This window comes from Eretmochelys imbricata, chromosome 8 (genome assembly GCF_965152235.1).
Source record: "Eretmochelys imbricata isolate rEreImb1 chromosome 8, rEreImb1.hap1, whole genome shotgun sequence".
NCBI lineage: Eukaryota > Metazoa > Chordata > Testudines > Cheloniidae > Eretmochelys > Eretmochelys imbricata.
The window spans coordinates 7,558,120-7,581,837 of record NC_135579.1 but is presented as its reverse complement, the minus strand read 5'-3'; the positions used below and the strand labels follow the sequence as shown (position 1 = coordinate 7,581,837).

Below are 23,718 nucleotides of genomic sequence, written 5' to 3'. Positions count from 1 at the left end.
TCTCTTCTAGCAGCCTCCATCAGTAGGGTTCCTTACTTGAGTCATGACCGCAACTTAAAGCTACTCGAGCAGCTGACAACTGTGGGTTGAATTCCCACGGGGTGCAGTGGGATTAGCAGGCACAGGGAGGTATGAGTTTTGGGGAATCTCCTCCAGCTCTCTGATATGCACATCATACTATAATTCCACTGACACAAAAGGGAAGAACAATATTGTGGTGGACTGATTTTGTGCCTTGCAGATGTCTATATGTAATTTTAAAAACAAAACCACCTACATTCCCATTCATCAAGTAAACTCACAGCCCCACACTTGTGCAGAGAATTGTAATCAAACAGACAAGACATTGAGTGTACCCACGACATACAACTCAAGGTGGGAAAGGTACAGACAATGGTAGTGCCAGCTTTGTAAATGCACAAAACCCTCTTATGGAGGAAAAATATAATCTGGAAAAATATATCTGATACCAAAATAATAATAATAATAATTAATAATAAAAATAAAGTCAAAACAAAACCCTTAGTTCTATACATAGAAGCCTGGCCTGCAAGCAGAATTCCTCTGGTGCTGAGACGCCAAAGGTATAGGGAGCTTCTGCCTCTGAAAGGTGTGTAGGATGAGATGCTAAAAGGAAACTCACAAGCTGCTCAAATGAGCCTCTTCACAAAGATTTCTCTGACACTTTTGTGAAGCTGCTCTGTGGCAGGGAGAGGAAAAGCAGGTGGGGAATGGCAGGGAACCAGAACAGAAATGTGTTTAGAGGAACTGCACAGAGAGTCCACATAGCTTCTGAGCTCATGTGATTTCACATAAAAAAGCCACTGACGCTGCTTCTATAGAAACCAATATTTCTTGATCCCACACCTAAGAAAGCCCATTGGAATGAAAGACAGGTTCACTATGCTGGAGACTCTGGCAAAGTGCTGTGATAGATGCTGAAGAGGAGTCTGTCTGAGGTGTGGTCTCCCCTTTGGAGATCCTGCTGGGGCAATGGCTGAGTGGCTGCTGAAAGTGGATGCAAATGTATGTGAAGCCAATACAGTCTATCCAAGTTAATAGCACTTACCAGACCCACAGCGCAGGGTTCTCTCTTCCACTGCAGTGATGCCAGCAAACAAAGTGATGCAATTAAAGGGACCTTATCTTTGTGCTTTGTATTCTCCATTGTTCATAAAACCCTTACAGCTCATTGCAAATAAAAAGGTCACATCCGACCACTTTGATCTTTTCCTTTCATCAAACACTGATTTTCCCTCTGTGTTTAGAATCCAGCTGAAATTAACATGACTTTGTTTTGTTTATTTTCTAACTGGAGCAACAAACTATAGCAGGGCTCTGAGGAGAGGGATGGTTAGTTACTTGCTGCCAACATAGAGTATATAAAACTTGACTTTTTCACAGGGTCTACAAAAACAGTGGATATTTCTCTGTCTTACTGGGGGTGACTTTAGCTATTAGCTGATAACTGTTTCAGGGCTTGTTGCTTTAAGGTGGCAAAAATAATCCCCCTGATTAGAGATAAAGGCAGGTCTCCCTTGCTAGGGATGCTAAATGCTTGGGGATCATTCACAAAGGAATATTGGTGGGATTGGATGAAGTAGTTTTGAGGGGCCGGGAGTGCTTTTGTGCCTACTGAGTTACACATTGGTATGTTTACGGGGAATATCTGAATCCACTGGGATCCTCTCATCCATCGCTCGGAAACGTCCTGCTCTTGTTGCTGGTACCACTTTGTCAGTCTTCCCTTTTGTTCTGTCCCTCTCCTCAGTGGCTGAAGTCATGAAGACTAAGAGAGTAGAAAAAACAATCCAAAGGAAATAATTTAAGGCTGCACATCAGGAAGAGTCTTGACTCAGACATCTATTTATATCTGACCTGAAATGGGGCTTAGTGAGTGGAAACCTATCTGAATAGAGGCTGGATGTGGAGAGGAGGTTGCAGCACTCAGCACAGATGCACACTAACCAGTGGAATTAGTCTGTCTCACCCGTACAAATAAAACAAAACATCTGAATCAGTGATGTGCTCTCTCCCGTGCCTGTGTGGATCAGAAGCTGCATCCCGAGTCATCAGTCTGTAATTCCAAGGCGTTCTCACTCCCTTTCTCCATCTGTTTGGTGGGGATTTCCTGCTGTGGTTTGTTCTAGGTTGGAGGGGAAGCTCCGTATGGCAGTGGCAATGCAGCATGAAGGGTGGAAGGTGGTGTCTCGGCATGGTGTCTCCGCAGCCTGTTCCTGTTAATACTGCTCTGAGAAGAAGGACGCATGGACAGCGGAGGGACTGGCCCCCTCTCCGGGTGGGGTGTAGCTGCCGTCCTCTGAGTGTTCTGACAGTTCCCCATATTCACTGTTGTAAAAAGTCTGGCCTCCGACCTGGGACTGATACAACGGTCGACACCTGCCTCTCAGGTCTGACTGTTCCACTGCCAACTCTGCATTTCGACTGGGCCCTTTACTGCTGTTAGCAAAGAGAGATGCAGAGAATCAGTTCAGAGCAGTACTGGAGAAACCCAGCACCTCTCAGAGAGGCTTCCCAGCATCAGAAAGAACCTCATTAAATAGCTGTTAAAGCACGGAGGCAAAGGGGGCATTCAGGAGGACACTCTGCATGCTAACAAACAGCCAATAAGCTAACAGCCCGCTCTCTGACGCCCAGCGTGCTAACATCTGGGGCACCCACCACACTGATATGCAGCACACTCAGGCCCCAGGCCTGAGACTGGGCAGGGGTGCATGTGTTAGAATCTTCCCACAGAGGCTGCTCTATGGAGGCTATTTCAACTCAATGACTGAACTAGTCTTTGTGGGGCCCTTATGTCCAGAGGAGGATCCACAGGTCCCACTCCCTGACCTGCCTCCCCCTCCCCCTTCTCCTCAGTGTGAACTGCCAAGCAGGGAGACCCACACCCACCACACACATTCCTGCATCCAGTTCCCTACTGGCTCTGCTGCAAAGTAGCTTTTTGCAGCTGCTTGATTATTATTATATTGTTTTAGGCTTGCAGCTGGGAACCCCAATCAAGTTTCAGGACCCCATTGTGTCAGGCACTGTAGAGACAAGTAACAATGAAGAAAGATCCCGCCTCAAGCAGCTGCAAGTCCAGGTGTCAGACAGGATGCAACAGGTGGCAGAACAAACCAGGTGGGGGAGGGCAGGAGGACAAGGTAACAACATGAACAGAGTTCAGCAGAAAAGCAGAAATCTCAACTTACCCCCTGCCTAGCTAATGCCACGGGGCAATGATTTGTAGGCATTATGACAGAGGAAAGATGTAAGGAAGGATTTTAACAGATGTGGTGGCTTTATGAAATTTGCTGGGGAGATTTTCCCAAATGCAGTGGGTGGTGTGGGAAAAAAGCATGGAGGTGCCTGAGGGAGAAGTGGACAAGTACTTTCATGTGCCTTGTTATCTCAGCAGAGCCATTACTCCTTGGCCTTATGGAATGTGTTTTGGGTGGTAGACAAGGTGTTGTTTTTATTTGACAACTGCTTTCACAGGTCGATTTGCTGAGGTATTTTCCACTTGTTAGAAGTTTATACTCAGCCCACCCATACCATGAAAAAGCTGTAAGACCAATCAAGCCCTTTATTGCAGAGGGCTCTAGGAATTCTGCCTCCAGTAGCAGATTCTGTGGGTAGGCAACTGCAGATATTTCAGTGATCTCAGTGCATTTTGCCTCAGGGTGCCCCACAGCAAGCAAGAGTGGTCCACGGGAGCGAGTTAAGGAGGTACCTGAATCCACCTTCTTTTCTGTGTCTGTTTTCTAGCCTCTCAAATTCCTCTGATGCTAGGACCATCCCACTGTCTGTTTGATTGTCCTGGGAGGAAACAAGGAAGCAACATGCATTATGAGTACCATCCCTGTCAAGAGATCCATTTGCTCATCAAGCGCAGCCTCAATCCTTCATTAAATCAAATACAGGAGGTAGCTGGGAAGGGTGAGAAAGTAGCCCTGAGGGGATTGTGGGACAATTTTATCTGTAAGTGCCATAGTTTCACCCGGGGCCCACTTTTCAAATGTAGCCTCCTAAAAATGGCACATGCAAACGCAGAGTTTGCATGGGGAGCATTTCCAGGTGTTATATGATGCAGACCAGGGATTGTTAAAGTCTGGCACAAGGTTATTAGCATATGACTGGTCCTGTTGTCAATTTCAGTGTGCTTGACCTATTGGCCTTGTTCTTACAAACCTGGGAAGGGTGAAGAGCTGAATCCCCTCTGGACGTTGCTGGCAGATCTAATTTACTTGTTCAACACTCAGCTCGTACAGTGATGGGCACTATAGAAAATCCTTACATGAAAGATCGATGAGTGTGTATGGGATGGGATGAGATAGTGTTGGGATGGACAGATAGAGAACTGTCCTTCCTCCATCACCAGTAAATGGGCCAGAAAACAATCAATCCCCTCATCCCTCCCTGCCCAACTCCACCCAGACTCCACTCACCGGGTGTGTTTTATACATTGTGTGTGTCATGGGAAATTCTTCAAATGTCTTAATTCTGGATGGACACCTTATCTGATTTCCTCCAGTCAAACAACCGGGGAATGACACACAGTTATAATATCTGGCGAGAGAAGCATACAGCACACAGTAAACCAAATAAGCCAATATCTGGATCAGTGCTTCACAACAGGTCACTTGCCCTATGATGCCTTCTCAATATAGAGCTTACTCTGGGGAGCAGGCAACCACAATGAGGCATTTAAGGGGGCTGGAGGGATTCATACACCTCAAGACTCCAGTGCTGTGAGGTATCCTCCTGTTCTTACACTCGTGGAGTAGACTATTGTGTTCCCTGTCCCTCCTGCAGCAGAAAGCACACTTTAGTGAGGGTGGCAGCAAGGCAGACTTTCCAATCTAGCCCCAGTCCACAAAAGGTTTCCATCCACCCAAACAGAGGAGCCGTTCACCTGAGCAGGGGTAGGGTTACAGTGCTTAGCAGCAGGAGTAGCTGCTGATGTATTGCTGTAGGGGACAAGGTGAAAGGGACAGAGCCAGTTACATTGAACAGAGACATGATTAAAGCCCCAACATGCAGATGTCCTCATGTCCCAACATTAGATTGTGGAATAGCCTTCCAAAGAAAGAGGTGCAGGCCTGTCACTTGAGTCATTTAGAAAGGGACAAGATAAAGCACAGCTGGGATCAACCTGCATTGGAAGAGAGAGAGACTGGACATTCTAACAGGTCTCTTCCCTTGCTAATGCACAGGACCCTGAAATCTATAGCCATGACTGCCCTGTTAGTATAGCTAGAGGTGGGTGGAGGAGGCAGGTCGTATGCTCAGACATCAAGGTCTCTCCCCAGTCACCGAAGAGAACATGAACAGAACCCAGATGCAAAATCTCTAAGTGTTGGAGTCAGACCTGCCTAGAATGCACCTCCCAACCGAGCACTACTGGAATCTTAGCACTTCCAAAGGGCATCCTTAGAAGTCTGGATCCCTGTTGGCTCTCTCTTTGCCTCTCAGAGTGTTTCCCAAAGGACAGCAGGAACTCACCTCGCTGCTAAGCTGTGGCAGCGTAGCCTCATGTCAAATTCCTCTTCATCAGAGTTCTGCTGGACAGAGGAAGGCACTTGGGAGAAGCCGTCATCTTCGGAGCTTTGAGAGTCATTCAGTGGGATGTAATCCTTCCCCTCCTGAAGGGAAGGAAAGTGAATGTGCTTACAGAGAGAAGAGGACTCTGAAAACAGGAGAGAACTTTGTACTTTGTACATAGACACCATCAATAATGGGAAGGAGTGTTTCCATTGTATGCAGTGTTTTTGTAGCCGTATTGGTCCCAGGATATTAGAAAGACAAGGTGGATGAGGTAATATCTTATATGGGACCAACTTCTGTTGGTGAGAGAGACAAGCTCTATGTAAGCTCGAAAGAACAGAAGTTGGTCCAATAAAAGATATTACCACACCCACTGTGTTTCTCTAATATCCTGGGACCAACACAGCTACAACTACACTGCATAAAATGGAAATATTCCTTCCCATGATTACTTCACCCACCTTGTCTCTCTATTCCTGTTTTAGGTCTTTTGCTTTTCTGAAACACAACAACCCCCTAGAGATTTCCATGTCCTTTGAGTACAGTGAGTTAAGTGCCTGTGTGCATACAGGTGTGTACAGTGTGTGTTGATGTGTATGTATGGGGGGAATAGGGAAAGAAAATAACTCTGATTCCATAACTTGATAATGCATACAGTTCCTTAGGCTTTCCTCTTCGGTGTTTATAACAGGTATGTATGGTACTTGTTCTGCTGACCTCCATCCCTAGGCTCTCTGTTAGCCACTTAACTGCCTTTGGGCTGTCCTGTACATACAATTCAGAATAAACCCTATGTCAGGTGCTGCCTTGGGTATAGTACTTCCCGCTAACCGACTTATCAACAACTACTGAGCAGCACCTGCAGTGTGTTGCATGTCGCACACCTGTTATGTGATGTACCAACAAAATGTCAGCATTCCAAAGACACACAGCTGCAGACAAGACATGTCTGCATTTATAAAATGGTTAATTTTTGTTTATAATTGAGAAGGTTAGTCATATTTAAGCATCCAGCTATCTTCACCTAAAATAGTGTGCACAGGAGAAGTTAAAACCACAGTGGCATGATCATACCAGATAAAAGTGCTGATAAGCTACTGTGTAGTAACAGTAACACGTTAAGGTAAATCTGTATGGCATTGTTTGCGTGTGTTTATGCAAAAGAATAACTATTTAATTCAAATGTCCATGAAACTCAGATCCGGAAAGTTTCAAAAATTCCTGGTGTTTGTTACTTGTGCCTGACAGAGGCAGGAGCCTGCCAGGAGTTTGAATCAGTTTAAAAACAAACAAGTCATAATTTACAGATAAGGATAAAAATACTAAAAAGACAACTGAGAAATAATTAAAAGGATCTGTCCTATAGCTAGACAATAGTGATATGTTTGATACTGTGAAATATATATTTTACAAAGTGAAATTTACACTAATTTATACCAGCAAACATATATATTGTATCTCCAATGGTGCTATGCTGATTTGCACCAATGTAGGCTCTGACCCCTGCTATGCCCCTCTGCTTGCACACACATGCACAAACACACACGGACTCAGATGTGGACATAGCTGGCCAGCAGGATGGGAAGGAAGGAAGGAAGGAAGAACGAGCTGTTTGAAGAAAACTGGCCCAGCGCAGTTTGGTGCTGGATTATGACAGTACACGAAAACCTCACCTGCTGGACATTTTCCTGAAGAAGGTCCCCCAGGATCTCCACCAGGTCTGAGAAAGTTGGTCTCTCCTTGGGGTCCCCATGCCAGCAGCTCAGCATTATACGATAACTGCCAAGAGGAAACAACATGCACTGTTCATCAAGTTCATCCTTCTTGTTCAAGCTGCAACCCCCAATTGAATACAAGGACTACTGTAACACCCCTGTGATGGAGGGGAATGTGATCCCCCATGTCACCACCTGGCCTCCTACAGCACCATCCCAGTTTGGTTACCCTGCACAGAAGGAAGTTTAAAGTTGAATTATTTTAAATAGCTCTGAAACATCCCTCCAGTTCTTTTGATTATTCTTACTTGTTTCAGGCTCCTTCCTGGAGACTTGGTAGCAGGCTAAAGAGTGGCAGGGCCTGCCCACCGCACACTGGTTGAAAGAGAGAGGCTATCCAACCCACCTGTGGGACTTTCCCCTGGCCTCCTTGGCCCCCATGTTTTCTTGTGTTTTTTATAGTATTTCCTTAGCGGGAGTTCAGGTCTGAAATCTCTAACTCACATTTCTGCAGTTGCGTATTCTGGAGCTCTCATCCTGGTACCATCTTTCAGTCTCTGACAGAATTCCTCATTGATCTGCACTCCAGGGTAGGGCGAGGCACCTAGGACAAAAATCCAAAGATGATCCGGGGGTTGGAAAATGAAGTCCATAGGATAACAACCAAACTTTCTCCTCATTCTACTTTCCTCTCAAACCAAACTGAGACGCAGTAACTATTCTGTTCACTCCCACTCATGAAGTGGATCTTCCTTCTCAGCCAGAAACCCTCACATTAGGAGGAGGCTGTCTCCAGACCTCTAGTCTTGACTACCACCTTTATTTCACACTGGGAGGAAGTGATCTCCAGAACGCCCTCTGCCCCACATTGGGAGGAGGTGTAATTTTCTTCCCACTTCTTCCTCAGACATACTGCAGAAGAGAACATTTTTCCTGCACAGAAAGGCATTGTGACATCATCATCATGACCACTACCACTTACCTAGTGAAAATATCTCCCAGAGGAGGACTCCAAAGGACCAGACATCACTCTGGGTGGTGTAGACTTTGTCAAAGATGCTTTCTGGAGCCATCCACTTCAGAGGAAGGCGAGCCTGTGGGACAGAAACAAGCTGTTGGAATTCAGTCACCATCACAGCCTGGAACAAGGCTATGGATACCAACAGGGAAGCAAAGCCAGACATCCTGCAACTGCTCTTCCCTGGCCAATGTTATAGACAGATGAAGAGGCACATCTGAAGTCAGGCAGTTCTTCAGTCAAAAGTAGGGAATCATTGAGGTCTGGTAGATATAGAAGGGGGTTAGGGATAAACAGGCAGGGAAAAGAGGAGGAAAAAGGATAGTTAAGAAGCTAAGAAAGGAGAGAAGGATGGACTGATGGGCAGAAGGGATAAGGATTGATGTCTGGGAAAGGAAGAGAGATGTACACAGATCTGCCATGCTCTGTTTAGAGCTCATTAGTGATTATAGCAGTATATGCACGGATAAGTAAATATCCCATTCTTGGCTGAACCCAGTGAGGGATTACAGTCTGAATGTTCTCCTGTCACAGATGGTGTTAGATCACTCGCTCATTCCTGTTTCCCTGGTCTTTCCCTGCATATACCAGCCACAGGATGGTTTTTATACTTCCAGTCCCAGTTCTAATCCAGATGTGAGTTAGCTTAGATTCTATACTCACACTGCCCTTCCTGACATAGTCAGGATCCTTGTAGATGTCTCGGGCCAGTCCAAAGTCACAGATCTTCACCACATTGTTCTCTGACAGCAAGATGTTCCGAGCTGCCAGATCTCTGTGGATACACTAAGGGGAAAAACAATGGCAAAATCACAAAGAGTGGGACATGTGGGGGATCAGAAGGGGTAACGGGGGAAACTGATGTGCCTCTCATTCAGTTCCCTCGTAGCAATGAAAGTAGGATCCCAGCACTTAGATGCACTCGCCTTCCACCTCTGGAGATCTGGGGTCAAATCCCATTAGCTCACAAAGAATAAATAACAACCACACAAATAACTACCTCACAGAGTATTGGATGCTGGAAACAGAATAAAACAAGTTACATTTTGCTTCCTTATGGGAGCTGGTACCTTTTTTTTTTTCTTTTGAAAGAGGCTGAAGTTAAAAATCAAAAGGAAGGTTGGCTAAGGGCCTGCACTGGACTCAGGAGATCTGAATTCTATTTGCACCTCTGCCTCAGACTTCTTGAGACCTAGCATAAGTGGCTCAATCTCTCTGTGTTTCAGTTCCCCACCTGTAAAAAAGGGAACTAAGAATAGTTTCCAACTCACAGGGGTGTTCTGTGGATAAATTGATATCCCCCCTCACCTCATTGCCATTTTACAGATGGGGAACTAAGACACAGAGATTAAGTATATGTGTACGTATAAATAATACCCACACCTACATATGAAGCATTCAGTAACTACGATGGTGGGCACCATGTAAGGTCATTCACAGATAGACAGATGTAAAACAGTAAGGCAAACTCACCTTTCTGGATGCCAGGAATTCCATTCCACGTGCCACCTGGAAGCTATAGCAGATTAGGTCTTCCATAGTCAATGGACTTTGCCACAAATCATCCACTGTCCAGAAAGGAAAGAAAAATTGTTATCTCACCCAGCTGGTGGAATTTACCCTCCCCCCGCAGACCACCTCCACAACTGCTGGACCAGGTCAGCATCTAGGCAAACTACAAGGATGTTTAATGGAACCTCTTTCCTAAAAGTACCAGATCCACCGTACAGTTTCCCTGTGACCATTGCAGGTAAAGAAATGTTCACTCAAGGAGTCTGTGCGAGTTTGAGGAAGAAAATTCCCGCAGCTTATGCTCTTCAATTAGGACAGTCACAGAGAAATCCCAGACCTATGGAGTCTGTGCCAATTGCAGAACTAGGCAAGCAGAGGATGCTTCCAGATGAACCATATTCACCACTATTAATATTTATTATTTATATCGTGGTAGAGACTAAAGGCCCTGAGGTATCAGGGCCCATTACTTAGATACTACACACATACAGAGTGAGAAGCTGGTCCTGGCCCCAGAGAATTTAGTCTAAGTTTATTACAAGAGACAAGAGATGGATGGGGGGAACCACAAGGCAACAGCGAAGTGATTAGATTAATTAATAGTCTGCCTCAGCATCAGAGGGGAAGAAGGCTCCCTCTCTCCCTTTATCTGTTCTCACATAAAGAGGAAGACGCATGTCCTACATCACATGGGGAGAGGAACTCACTGGGTAGCCCCAGAAAAGCCACTAGTCTTCCATGTGACTTAGTCAACCCATCTGGAAAACTGAATAAAATGTCTAGTCAGGGTTCTACCCCACCTCTGCCAAAAACTTGCATTGTGCCCCAAGGCAAGGCATTTAAACAGTCTGTGTCTTAGTTCCCCCATCTGTAAAATGGGGTGATAACTTACCTGTCTCTGTGTAGCTTTTTGAGACTCCAGACGAAAAGCTCTTTGTAAGAGCTAAGGATTATTATCTGTTAAAAACTGCTAGCATTCTCCATAGACAGTATTAATCTTCATCACACTGTCTTTTGTAACATAGGATCACGTAATATCACAATTCCAACTAATGCAAGACGAATAGCCTATTTGTCCTGGTGAATCAGAGTTCCCTGCTGTACATTGTCAAATGCCTTAATTATTCAATGTTAATTAAGTTTGGCACTAGTTTAACGGGATGCAGTGAGGAGCTGCTGGTGAAGACTGGGGCTCATTACCTTCCTGTCTGGGCTGTGCTGTCTGGCTCTTGTTCATCAGAAGCCTGTTGAAGATTGCGCTGTTGCTGGTACCAGAGCGACTCCTTCTGTCTGCTCTCACTGCTTCTACTAAGGACCGGACCTGGATGCGCAGTCTGGGTGATTTTTCCTGGGAAGCAGGCCAGGCCCAAAAGGTAATCATGGGACACATCGTCTAACCACTGCAGCAGTAACTCAGTTGACACATTCATTGTATCCTAGGCTTCCCAACTCTGATCCACCAATAGAGCCCAATCCTGGCCTCGAATCACCAATCTCCCATTGGACAGGAAGAAATTTACTCTCTGCATTCACACATCAAACACACTGTTACGTGGAACTGACACATGAGGTCTTTGTATCTTATTGTCAGGGTTAAGCTCATTCCAAGCCAGACATATTCTTCTTCCTTCACTAATCATGGGAAGGGCCCTTAGAGATGCCACAAGATGAAGGAGGCTACATACCGTGTAAGGACTGAATCCTTCCCGTTTGGTCCGCAGGTAGTTGGAGAGGTTTCCATATTTACAGAACTCAACAATAACCATGAGTGGGCCTGGAAGAGAAGAAACAAAGGAGTTCCTGGGGCAGAGTTAAGGACATGGGGTTAAAATCTCTCTTGATGTACACAACTACACAATCCCATTGCGCTCAGTACATACACAATCACACACACACACAAATAAATACAAACAGTTGCATCCTTACGCTAATGCACACCTACACAGTCACACACACAACGGAGGAAATGGCAGAGTGAGGCAGAGGGAATGATGCCCAGCCTAGAGGTGAAAGAGCTTTTCACTTCACGGCCAGCTGCCTTGGTGGTCTTGGATATTTACCATTGGGCTTGGTGCAGGCACCCAGCAGGTTAACGACATTGAGGTGATTTCCAATGTGAATGAGGATCTTCAGCTCCGACATCAGCGCCTTGTGCTCACTTGCAGTAGCTCCCTCTGGAAACAAATGAACTGAATTATGGTTCCCCCTTAATTACAGCCCCTTCTTCCTCCCTTCTTTTTACTGAGGCTTTATCCCCAGTAGCCTCCAAACCATGGCAGCATGATCCATAACTGAGTTAAAACAATTCTTGTCAACATGGTTATGGCACTAGTGTAGATATGGCTTTAGGACTTTTGAATATTAGCTTATAAAGCAATAACCTCAGCCCTGCAGAATCACTGTTCGAAGGCGGGGTGGGTTGGACTATTAATGTAGAACACTGAAGTAAAAGCGAACACAGGTTGGGCCCAACACACTTAGGCCGGGGTAGTTGGAAGTGGTTTATATTCACGGATAAATGACCACACAAGGGTTATAGACACACAGATTTAGACACACACACACACACTTGTAACTTGGCCTTTTGACTTCTTGAGCTGATGTGATGAGCCACAAACCCATTTCAGGAAAACAAAAGGAATTTGGGGTTTTCTGATCCTGACTGAAGATAGGAACATACAGGTTCAGAGTCCCCAGCTTGATTTCAACCCAGGAGTTCACTCTCTAGTCCATTTACTATTCTAAACACCCAAAGGTACTCTTTGAGCAGCTCATTCTACATGGTATTTTCCCCAGAGAACATGAACAGCATCAGGCCTTGTGTCTTGGTAGTAATTTAGGCAGAAAGATACTTTGTTATTTCTCCATGACTCAATTTAACTCACAATTTGTATCCTCCTTTATCATGAGCATTTTCTCTGCTACATTCCTCCCTCCTAATCTCACCACCTCTGGGATTTGCAATTTTTGGCTGTTTCACTGTGGAGATTTTCCTAATTTGTGTGGAAGGAACTCCTTCTTAAACAAAATCTGCCAGGCCTCAAAGTCAGAAAACAACAGCACCTAAAGGGGATCTGCAAAACTTCTGGAAAAATGTAGTCACAAACAGACACATTTTCAAACGGGCTTCTGAAATTGCTCCCACAGATTTTACATGTGCATCCATATGCACAAATGGGCACTGAGATGAATAGTTACTTGTAGGGCTGTTGATTAATCGCAGTTAACTCATGTGATTAACTCAAAAAATTAATCGCGGTTAAAAAAATTCATCGCGATTAATTGCACTGTTAAATAGAATACCAATTGAAATTTATTAAATAGTTTTGGATGTTTTTCTACATTTTCAAATATATTGATTTCGATTAAAACACAGAATACAAAGTACACCGTGCTCACTTTATATTATTATTTTTATTACAAATATTTGCACTAGAAAAATGATAAACAAAAGAAATAGTATTGTTCAATTCATCTCATACAAGTACTGTAGTGTGACCTCTTTATTGTGAAACTTACAAATATAGATTTTTTTTGGTTACTTAACTGCACTCAAAAACAAAACAATTTAAAACTTTAGAGCCTACAACAGGGGCGGGCAAACTTTTTGGCCTGAGGGCTGCATCGGGTTTCTGAAATTGTATGGAGGGCCGGTTAGGGGAGGCTGTGCCTCCCCAAACAGCCAGGCATGGCCTGGCCCCTGCCCCCATCTGACTACCCCGCTTCTCGCCCCCTGACAGCCCCCCCGGGACTCCTGCCCCAGCCAACACCCACTATTCCCTGACTGCCCCATGGGGACCCCTGCCCCATCCACCCCGCCCGGCTCTTGGTCCCCTGACTGCCCCCAGGCACCCCGCCCCTAACTGCTCCCCACCACCCCATTCAACCCCCCCTTCTCCTTCTTGACTGCCCCCCAGGGATCCCTGCCGCCATTCAACCCCTGTTCCCCGCCCCCTGACCACCCCGACCCCATCCACGCCCCGGACCACCCCCCGAACTCCCCTGCCCTCCATCCAACCCTGCCCCTACTCCCTGTCCCCTTACCATACTGCCTGGAACACCGGTGGTTGGCAGCGTGGCTGCACTAGGACAGGTAGCCGTGCTGTGCCGCGCAGCACAGAGTACCGGGTCAGACCAGGGTCTGCAGCCCCGCCGCCCAGAGCATTGCACCACATGGCAGCATGGCTGCGGGGGAAGGGGACAGTCTCCTGGGCCAGGAGCTCAAGGGCTGGGCAGGACGGTCCTGCAGGCCGGATGTGGCCCGTGGGCCATAGTTTGCCCACCTCTGGCCTACAAGTCCACTCAGTTCTATTTCTTATTCAGCCAATTGCTACGACAAACAAGTTTGTTTACCTTTATGGGAGATGCTGCTGCCTGTTTCTTATTTACAATGTCAGCTGAAATTAAGAAAAGGCGTTCGCATGGCACTTTTGTAGCTGGTGTGGCAAGGTATTTATGTGCCAGATATGCTAAACATTCGTATGCCCCTTCATGCTTTGGCCACCATTCCAGAGGACATGCTTCTATGCTGAAGATACTCATTAAAAAAATAATGCGTTAATTAAATTTGTGACTGAACTCCTTGGGGGGAGAATTGTATGTCTCCTGCTCTGTTTTACCTGCATTCTGCCATATATTTCCTGTTACAGCAGTCTCGGATGATGACCTAGCACATGTTCATTTTAAGAATACATTCAAAGCAGATTTGACAAAACGCAAAGAAGGTACCAATGTGAGATTTCTAAAAATAGCTACAGCACTTGACCCAAAGTTTAAGAATCTGAAGTGCCATCCAAAATCTGAGAGGGATGAGGTGTGGAGCATGCTTTCAGAAGTCTTCAAAGAGCAACATATGATGCGGAAACTATAGAACCCGAACCACCAAAAAAGAAAATCAACCTTCTGCTGGTGGCATCTGACTCAGATGATGAAAATGAACATGCGTCGGTCCGCACTGCTTTGGATTATTATCGCGCAGAACCCATCATCAGCATGGACATATGGAATGGTGGTTGAAGCATGAAGGGACATATGAATCTTTAGGGCATTTGGCATATAAATATCTTGCAATGCTGGAAACAACAGTGCCATGTGAATGCCTGTTCTCTCTTTCAGGTGACATTGTAAACAAGAAGCGGGCAGCATTATCTCCTGCAAATTATAACCAAACTTGTTTGTCTGAGCGAGTGGTTGAAGTAGGACTGAGTGGAGTAGTAGGCTCTAAAGCTTTATACTGTTTTATTTTTGAACGTAGTTATTGTTTTGTACATAATTCTACATTTGTAAGTTCAACTCTCATGACAAAGAGATTGCACTACAGTACTTGTATTAGGTGAATTGAACAATACTATTTCTTTTGTTTTTTACAGTGCTAATATTTGTAATCAAAAATAAATATAAAGTGAGCACTGTACACTTTGTATTCTGTGTTGTAACTGAAATCAATATATTCGAAAATGTAGAAAACATCCAAAAATATTTAAATAAATGGTATTCTATTATTGTTTAACAGCGCAATTAATCACATGATTAATCATGATTAATTTTTTTAATTGCTTGACAGCCCTAGTTACTTGGTTTCCACATGCAAATGTTCCTCTCTATGTGCTTGCCCCTTTTGCTTACATGTTAGGTAGTTGTATATATGCCTGGTAACCAATACGTGCAAACAAAAGTGATTTTTTTTATCCAAATGGGCAACATGCAGAAAAGGAGGGTGCCATTTTAGGGGCCTGCTTGAAAACGTGGCCACAGAAGTTTAAGATCTCAAATCTGTAGAATGCAATTTTACTCCAGCTCTGAAACTGGCCCTAAGGCAGATTCAACTCTCTTGACTTCAACAGAGTTGTGATCTACTTACCTCTGATCTGAATGTGGCGCTTAAAAATGAATTACAATCACATTTGAAAGCAAACGATTTGAAAAGCAGCTCCTCCTTCACTGACAAGCCGAGAGTGGGGTTCAGGATTCTGTATCTCTCCTTTAAGAGTCACTGATATCACCCAAGCTCTTGAAATGAAGCAGGAAAGGAGTGTTTTCCTGCTCTATGTACAGCCTCTTAGGTGTCTAATATTGGCGTTAACTCCAGCAGAACCCTGAACTCGAGTTTTGGCAGCTATATGAAAGAACTGATTTTTAAATATTTTGATTCTTAATGTTATTGTACTTTGTGTCAGACATGCAGTGATCTAGAGACTATGTTACCAATTTGAGACCTTAAACAGTTCTACACAATTAGGGTCAGGTTTTCAAAAGTATGTAGGTGCCTAAAGATGCAGATGGGTGCCTGGTGGGATTTTCAGACGTATTTAAGCACGTCAGGTGCCTAACTCCAATCTGTGGCAGAACCAGAGCTGGGCACTTTTGAAAATTCTGTTAGGCACCCAAATACCTTTCAAAACCTGGCCCTTTGTCCTTCCTTCCCGTCTGCTCTGCCATGCTTCTTCCACTGGACCTGCATGGGGACAGGACATCACTTATCAGAGGTCAACAGGGTCAAAGGCCACGGAGTTAAACGTTAAGAAGGAAGGTTGTTCCTTTAGGGCATGATCCAACCTCCATTCACGTCACCAAGGGCTGGATCGGGCCCTTGGACTCTTTAACGGCATGAGCGCAGGTATGTGCTCTAGCGATGACAAGGGATCAGTTTAAATCACTCGAGATGTTTCTGTGAAAGACAGATATTAACCAGATGGACGTTCCCAGGCAGATGACTAATCCCCTGCTATTCATAAAAAACCATTCATCATGCCTCCCCATCTTCGTACCTTTCAGCATTTTAACTGCCACAGTTTCACAGCTGTTACTCTTATTAATCCCAAAGGCAGAGGCTTCCACCACCTTCCCGAAAGCACCATGGCCCAGGACTTTACCTGCCAAGGAGGAAAACATGGGGTAAAAGGGAGCGTCATGGAGGACTGGTTCAGAGCCTGGGGAATGGGACAAAAACAAAACAGGAAACGGCGAGGAGGAGAAAAGGAGTGACAAAGGAAGAGGAAGAAGTGCAGTGTGAGCCCTTCCCAGGTGGCTGCCTGCTTAGATGGTTATAATGAGAGAAAGGACAAGGGGGGGAACTGAGACAGACCCAGCACTGACAAAGCAGAGGAAGGAAACAGCTCGCGGAGGTGAGGTGCCATTTGTTGCCCTGGAGCGGAGTGCGTGGGAAAGGTGTGTGGGACACCTTGGAGCAGAATGGCCAGGGCTGATGTCATTATTCCAGTCCTTGGCATTCTCATACACAGCACTCTGTGTAACCCTTTGCAGGCTATAAGAAGTGGAGTGGAGCGGTGTTGTGTGTATGTGTCTCTCTCTCTCAGGGTGGTGGAGTCATTCCTAGTGCTGAGTTTTAGACTGGAACTCTGATGTGCCCTCAGGCTGGCACACTCTGCCCATGCAGCTGCATGTTCCCTCAGGACAGCTGAAAGGAGATGCATGCCCTGGACAAGCCAGAAGCCCCAGGCTTCAAGTACATTTGCTGCTCTTCTGTTGGCCCTTCCGAGTTGTAAGCCATGTCCAACAGAGGAATACTCCTGAGTGGGAGATGGACCCGAGCGATGGGGTGGCACAGTTATGAGCTCTGCGGTTTCCCTGGATCGAGGTGATGAATGGAGTGGAGGAGTGTGATCAATTCCAGACCAGGAGCTCTTTCATAAAGCAACCACCACATCAGACAGGACACAAATAGTAACACAGCTCTGCGATAGTAAATTCCCTCCCTGGGTCCCAAATACTAATCAGCCCTTAATCATACCCCTGCCTGGTACATTAGTATTATTATACCTATTTCACAGAAGGAGAAACAAAGAGATTAAGGGCCAGGTTCTCATATCTGTGCTCCTTCACAATTGCACCTTACTCCACAAGTAGCCACACTGAAATCAATGGGGCTAGTAGTCCAGTAAGATAATACGCAGTGTGAGCTAGGGTTGCAAATCCGGCCCCAAGTGACTAGACAAAGGTCACAGAGTGGGGTTAGAACCCAGGCGTCCTGACTGTAATGGCAAAATGACATACCTGACCCTATGAAGTGTTGTTGTAACCACGTGGGTCCCAGGATACTAGAGGGACAAGGTAGGTGAGGTAGTATCTTTTATTGGACCAACTTCTGACCCTAGCTGAAAGACGGAGCACTGGGAGACTCAGAAGCATTGGTGGTGGCCTTCCAAAGTGTTACCAGAGCCACAGCTGGGGAACGATTTCGTAAAAGTTGTCCAAGCTCCTCCTCCTCCTCACTCATCACCCAGTGTAGACAGGAGCAGGGTCTCACAGGGAGAGCTACTTAGCTCCAAAAGCTTTTACATTGAGGTACAAGAGTTCTCAGAGAGAGGACAGCACATGTTGTTCACACAGAGAGAGAGCACGGTCCTATAGGGGCCTGGTTTTGGGGACCTGGCCATGACAAAAGAGTGACTCCTGAGTCCCAGGAATACAGGGGCCTCAGAGAGCAAGGGAATACAATCCAGAAATCCACAGTAGGTCCCAGGATGGTGGCCGAGGAGAGACAAAGAAATCTGCCAAGCATAGCTGAGCCAGGAAACATTTGAAGGTAGAAGTGGTGGTCCTGAAGCCAAGGAAGTAGTGGACACACAGAAGGAGAGAGAGCGAAAAAGCTGGAGCCCAATCATCAGATGCAGCCAAGAGGCTCACAGCTGCCTGGTGGTGAGTGCATAGCAGGGCCCTGTCTGTCCTGTGGCCAGCAAAGAGCTCTCACCTAGCCGGAGTCGCTCCCGTGGGAATTCCCACTTGCTGGAGTCATAGGGCAAGTATTCGCACTGCTCCTCCAGGGGAACCTCTCCAGGGTCCATGATGATGGACAGGTAGCCGGTTTTGATGTCAGCGTGGGCAGGCTGCAGGAATCAGCAAAGAGGGGGTGTGACTGGGCAGTTCAGCACCAGTTCCAGTGGGGAGACGCTTACACGATTCCCGTTCTATCCTACCCCCTTGTGCTGCGACCTGACTCCATTGTTTTCTGGCACCACAGAGTAGGTTTAATCATTCTGAAGGGGGGCTTGGGGGCTCCCCCCGTTTTCCCTCACCCCCTTTGTTCTGGGTCCTCTTCTCCAATGCCAAACACCATTCTGCCTCCTTCCTTGTGGCTGCTGTGAGCCCTGTACTTGGAAGGGAGCCAGTCCAGAGCACCATCCAGTGATCATCCTGCTGGCAATGCTAGGACCAGGGACACGCTGCAGTGGCTTTGAGGATCACCTTTGCAGCTAGACCTCCCACCCTGAGAAGCAAGAGCCTTGTGAACTCATATCTCCATCTCCCCGCTGCTCTCCTACCCTCCCTCCCTGGCTCCACACTGCAGGGGTAAAAGCAGGCAACGTACCCTTTTGATGTTGCAGAAGATGAGGATGAGGAGGATCCAGAAGAAGACAGCGATGACCCCGGTCCCAATGAGGATCACGATCTCCACGTTGGTCCGGTCGTCAGAGCCTGCAGAACGGGAAGGGAAATTGCCAAGTCAAAGAGATGCTCATTCTCCACCGCCTGTTCCAGCCTGCCCCATCCTCATCATGGACTCCAGAGCATACTGTGAGGCAGGTGTTGGAGAAGCTGCATCTATGCCTTCCCTCTCGCATGGGGCTGAGCACAGGAGAGTAACAGACACTGTTGTGAGAGCCCTGTTCCCTCTCTGGAAGGAGGGCTGCGCTGCCCTGAGGGTATCCAAGCTTGGCCTAGCGCTGCCCTTGGACTCCTCCTCCTGGCACCTTCACTCCAGCAAGATGGAGGGGCCTTCACTCTCATCTCTGCATCGGCTGTCTCAGAGCACATAGAAGCAGTGAGGGGCCTTGCTCCTCCTGCTTTGTCCACACTCCCAGAGTCTGAGGGGATTGTTCCCTGGGGTCAGGATGCTGGCGGTACCTTCCACAGAGACGCTGGCTGAGGAGTTCACGCAGCCCTTGGCGTTGCAGACACTGCACAGGTAGAGCCCAGCATCCTCTTCTCTCACCCTCTGGATGCTCAGCCTCTGGTTTGAATCCGCTAGGTCAATCCCTGAAAGGTACAGAGGCTAATGGTATCAGTGTGAGCTGGTGTAGTTTCCGGAGGGAGGGGATTCCCGTGCCAGACAAATTCAGACTTGAAATACAATGCAGCCTTTTAACAGTTCGGGCGATTAGCCTAGGCTCCCCACTGCACATGCCCACAACCAGCTAACAAGGTTTTAAGCATGGCTTGCCCACTTTCCAGTAGGTGCAGGATCTGGTCTAACAGACCATTAGTTAAAAGATATTATCTAACACGTCACAGAACATGGCCTCTTTTCCTCATCCAGACATGGCCTCCAACTAGGTTATAAAAAGCCCCTCAGGGCCTGTCTAAGGAAGTGGCTCTTAGTAGCCACTGGAACACGCAGGACTCAGAGCACAAGGAACCCTTGCAGGGAAAGCGGGGAACGCTCCCATTACTGGCTCCAGTTTCATAGAGCACTCACATGTGCACAGCACCGCCTATGAAGCCATGCCATTTGGAGCATGCCCTCTCCCTTCAGCCCTTCCGAAGACATGCCGGCAAATGTTACTGTTGCTAGCAGGGTTCCTGCAAGTTTCCCTGGAGTGGTGTGAATGAGGATTTTTTTTTTTTTGACATAGAGCCGCGCAGCTAAACCATGCCACAGACTAGCCCCCTCCGTAACCTGCAACATGGTTTCATTACCTGACCAAACCGTACTCTCAGACCAAAACCTCCAGGCTGTTCAGGGAAAATAAGCCAGAAGCGCTTAGCAGCACCACTATTTAATTGCCCTAGTATCTAGTTACCAAAGCAGCCTGCCGTTTCAGATGGAGTATGGACAGAGTCTAACTTTGCTGCACCCTGTAATAGTCCAGCAACTCCTGTCTGCACAGGTCTCTGACCAGCTGTGTGTAAGCATGGCATAAATGCAGCTGCGCCTGCACCAGGTCCTAATGCGGTCTGGCTGGCCAATGAGGACACAGTCAAATCGTGGCAGAACCTGGTTAAAAGAGATATTCCAGCCCAACGATCTAGTAGCGGGATCTAAACTAGGGCATGCAGGGCCATGATTCAAATCTAGTTTGCCTGACTGTCCTTTGGAAGAAGATTCCCTGACCTCAACTCCACCCTCTTGAACCAACCGTACCTGAAACCTCTTCCACCAGCTTCTCGTCTTTATACCAGCTGATGTCAGGAATGTGAGCGCCATCCACCTTACAACGCATCTCTATCGAGTCGCTGACGTTCACCCATATGTCTGTCAGGTTCTGCTTCAGTCTGGGGACCTCGAGGGCTAAAGGAGCAGCAGCATCCAGACAAAGAGGAGATTAAAGACAAGCAGGAGATTGTTTGCTTTGAAGACCATCTTGACCCATACAGGGGGAAGAATTCTAAGGGGTCCTAATATACTGTACATTTTGAGTATCTAGCCCCTTCTGGGTGAGGCTGAGACAGGCAGTGCTGAGAACTCTCTCATACCCAACACCCCTTGCTGCTCAGGCCCTGTTCATCCCATCCCGGTGCTTCCTTGTGTGCTCCTTGCCCTGCATCACGCCCACCATCACAGAGTCACTCTGCCTGCTCCCACGCTCCTCACCCTGTACAGAGATGTATTTTTTGTGGCAGTGTTTCTCTCTGGTCTTTCGGTTCTGCACCTCACACACATAGTCTCCCTCCTCCCCCAGGGAAATGTTCGGAATGGTGAGCAGCAGGGCAGCGTCGTTGGAGTCGGGTTCGAAGTGCAGCTCCCCTTGCATCTTGGTCGCGTAGTGGTGGACATTCTTGCAGTCCAGGACTAGTGGGTTGCCTTCCTCGTGGTGCAGCTTCGAGAGGTTCAGACGGTACCACTGCAGGTTCTCATAGGTGTAGTTATCAGCATTGCAGCTCAGTTTCAGGTCCTGTCCCTCAGTGGGCTCCTCTGAAGGCTGGGATTCAATCTCAAATCCATCCGGAATGGCTGCCAGGAAGGCAAGGGAAGGAAACGGATGTGTGACTGAGATTTTAAGGCTCCATGGTGCATCACTGCCTTACAGGGTGGAATTGTCGCCCTCTGCTTCGCACTCTGAGTCCGTCTTGTATATAGACAGGGATAAAAAAACCTCCCCAAAGCACAGTGATAACCTGCATGATGCTGCTAAGAAATTGCTAAAGTGAAGAGGAGTCACAGGTGGTGAACTGAAGGGCTAGGCTCAAATTAAGCTTGGGTCACAAATGAAATAAGGTTGCAGGGTCTGAATTTAGCTTTTGGTTTTTACTTCCCTGGTCCGATATTAAAACACAGGGTTCTAAACCGCTTCCTGCTTCTGCAAAAATGTGTTTGTACCCCACCACTTGCACATCCAAACAGGCATTTGTGCATACAAGCTAGGCAAGTGCACACACAGAAGATTACTTGGGATGCAATTACCCAATCTGCTTACGAAAATGTATATTTGCATACACAAATACTGGTAGAGCGCGCACACAGTGTTGTTATTAATTATTCGGATAGAAACCAACTGTGTGCTGGGCTTTTTGCAGGCAGGCTCCACCCCCAAACAGCATATAACCCACACAGCCCTCAGGCACAAAATCACTATGAAATCCTGTCCAACTCCCAATTTCTACATAGCAGGGACATGGGCCTGTAACAGCAGGGGGTATTGCAGGTCAGGATTGTGTAAAGGAAGTTTACGCAGCATTTCACTGTGCGATCCCTGGCTTTAGCCAGTACTGTCAGTCTCTAGCTCTTAAAAACTCAACTAGATCAAATTAATCTCTCCCCCACACCCTCAGAATTCCCCATGGCTCCTGCCAAGTGTCTCAGGACCCGAATGCAAACCGGGAAGAGTGAAGTTACCCTACAGAGCACTAGAGGGTACTGTTGCATCAGATACACCTGAGAGTTGCAGGCTCTGACTTTTACGATTATTACAGAATAAGGTTGTGAACTCTCCATTCCAAGGCAGGCAGGATAGTGTAAGGAGAGAGGATTCACGATCAGTGACTAACGGGCAGAGTCTGAGAAGATGCTGACATAGGCTCTGTTTTTCCAGTATTGAATTAAAAAAAACAACAACCTGCAGCAGTGACCAAGCTGGTTTCTCCCCATCTATGGCTGCCTAAAAGATAATAAAAGGAGTACTTGTGGCACCTTAGAGACTAACCAATTTATCTGAGCATGAGCTTTCGTGAGCTACAGCTCACTTCATTGGATGCATACTGTGGAAACTGGCAGTTTCCATGTTTTCATGCATCCGATGAAGTGAGCTGTAGCTCACGAAAGTTCATGCTCAAATAAATTGGTTAGTCTCTAAGGTGCCACAAGTCCTCCTTTTCTTTTTGCGAATACAGACTAACACGGCTGTTACTCTGAAACCTAAAAGATAATGACATTTTACTTTAAATGCTAAGTTTGCTACCAGGATCTGTGCCTTTGCCAGCCTTCTCCAGGATTCTTTATGTGCGGTTACATCTCCAATTAACGTGGAAGCCGAAGCTAGTGCAGAATGCAACTGGCTTGCTGAGATGAATTTCTGATTGTGCGCACATGGCACCGGTTCGCTGGGTTCTGCACTGGGTTTCCAGGTGGAGTTTGAGGTTTTGACCTATAACGCCCTAAGTGGCTTTGGGACCTGCCTATTGGAGGGACCCAAGATTGACAGACAGACCTCCCTGGCATCTGGTGGTACTCACTGGTCACGTAGAAGTAGATCAGCCGTTCATCTCTACCCACTTTGTTGGAGGCAACACACTTGTACATGACGGAAACATTGGCTTCCTGGATCACCAGTTTGCTGACCGTCTGATAAAGGAAGTGAATGTCAGAATGAACGATGGTGAGGGGAGAGACAGGATCTTCACTGCTCTCAGGCCGACAATGGGACAGGCAGCAAAACACAAACAGCAAATCCTCCCTCCTTCCCCCCCAAAACCCTTAAAGTGCTGTTCTATTCTGAACAGCGATTATGCCCCTTCCTATGCAGCGTA

General features: G+C 46.8%; 1 protein-coding gene across 1 annotated transcript in view; it reads right to left on the bottom strand.

Moving 5' to 3' along the window:
* Positions 1 to 2,240: 2,240 nt before the first annotated feature.
* Positions 2,241 to 23,718, bottom strand: part of FLT4 (fms related receptor tyrosine kinase 4) — a 99,457-nt gene continuing 77,979 nt past the window's right edge. Inside the window, exons 12-30 of the mRNA XM_077824050.1 lie at positions 23,425 to 23,533; positions 21,347 to 21,706; positions 20,897 to 21,043; positions 19,660 to 19,791; positions 19,124 to 19,230; positions 18,506 to 18,641; positions 16,563 to 16,667; positions 11,856 to 11,969; positions 11,481 to 11,569; positions 10,996 to 11,143; positions 9,757 to 9,851; positions 8,947 to 9,069; positions 8,248 to 8,359; positions 7,770 to 7,869; positions 7,224 to 7,329; positions 5,509 to 5,648; positions 4,452 to 4,572; positions 3,737 to 3,822; positions 2,241 to 2,460 (exon numbers count right to left, since the gene is read on the bottom strand). Coding sequence (XP_077680176.1) covers positions 2,241 to 2,460; positions 3,737 to 3,822; positions 4,452 to 4,572; positions 5,509 to 5,648; positions 7,224 to 7,329; positions 7,770 to 7,869; positions 8,248 to 8,359; positions 8,947 to 9,069; positions 9,757 to 9,851; positions 10,996 to 11,143; positions 11,481 to 11,569; positions 11,856 to 11,969; positions 16,563 to 16,667; positions 18,506 to 18,641; positions 19,124 to 19,230; positions 19,660 to 19,791; positions 20,897 to 21,043; positions 21,347 to 21,706; positions 23,425 to 23,533 — 2,550 coding nt within the window. The remainder of the gene's footprint in view (positions 2,461 to 3,736; positions 3,823 to 4,451; positions 4,573 to 5,508; positions 5,649 to 7,223; positions 7,330 to 7,769; positions 7,870 to 8,247; positions 8,360 to 8,946; positions 9,070 to 9,756; positions 9,852 to 10,995; positions 11,144 to 11,480; positions 11,570 to 11,855; positions 11,970 to 16,562; positions 16,668 to 18,505; positions 18,642 to 19,123; positions 19,231 to 19,659; positions 19,792 to 20,896; positions 21,044 to 21,346; positions 21,707 to 23,424; positions 23,534 to 23,718) is intronic.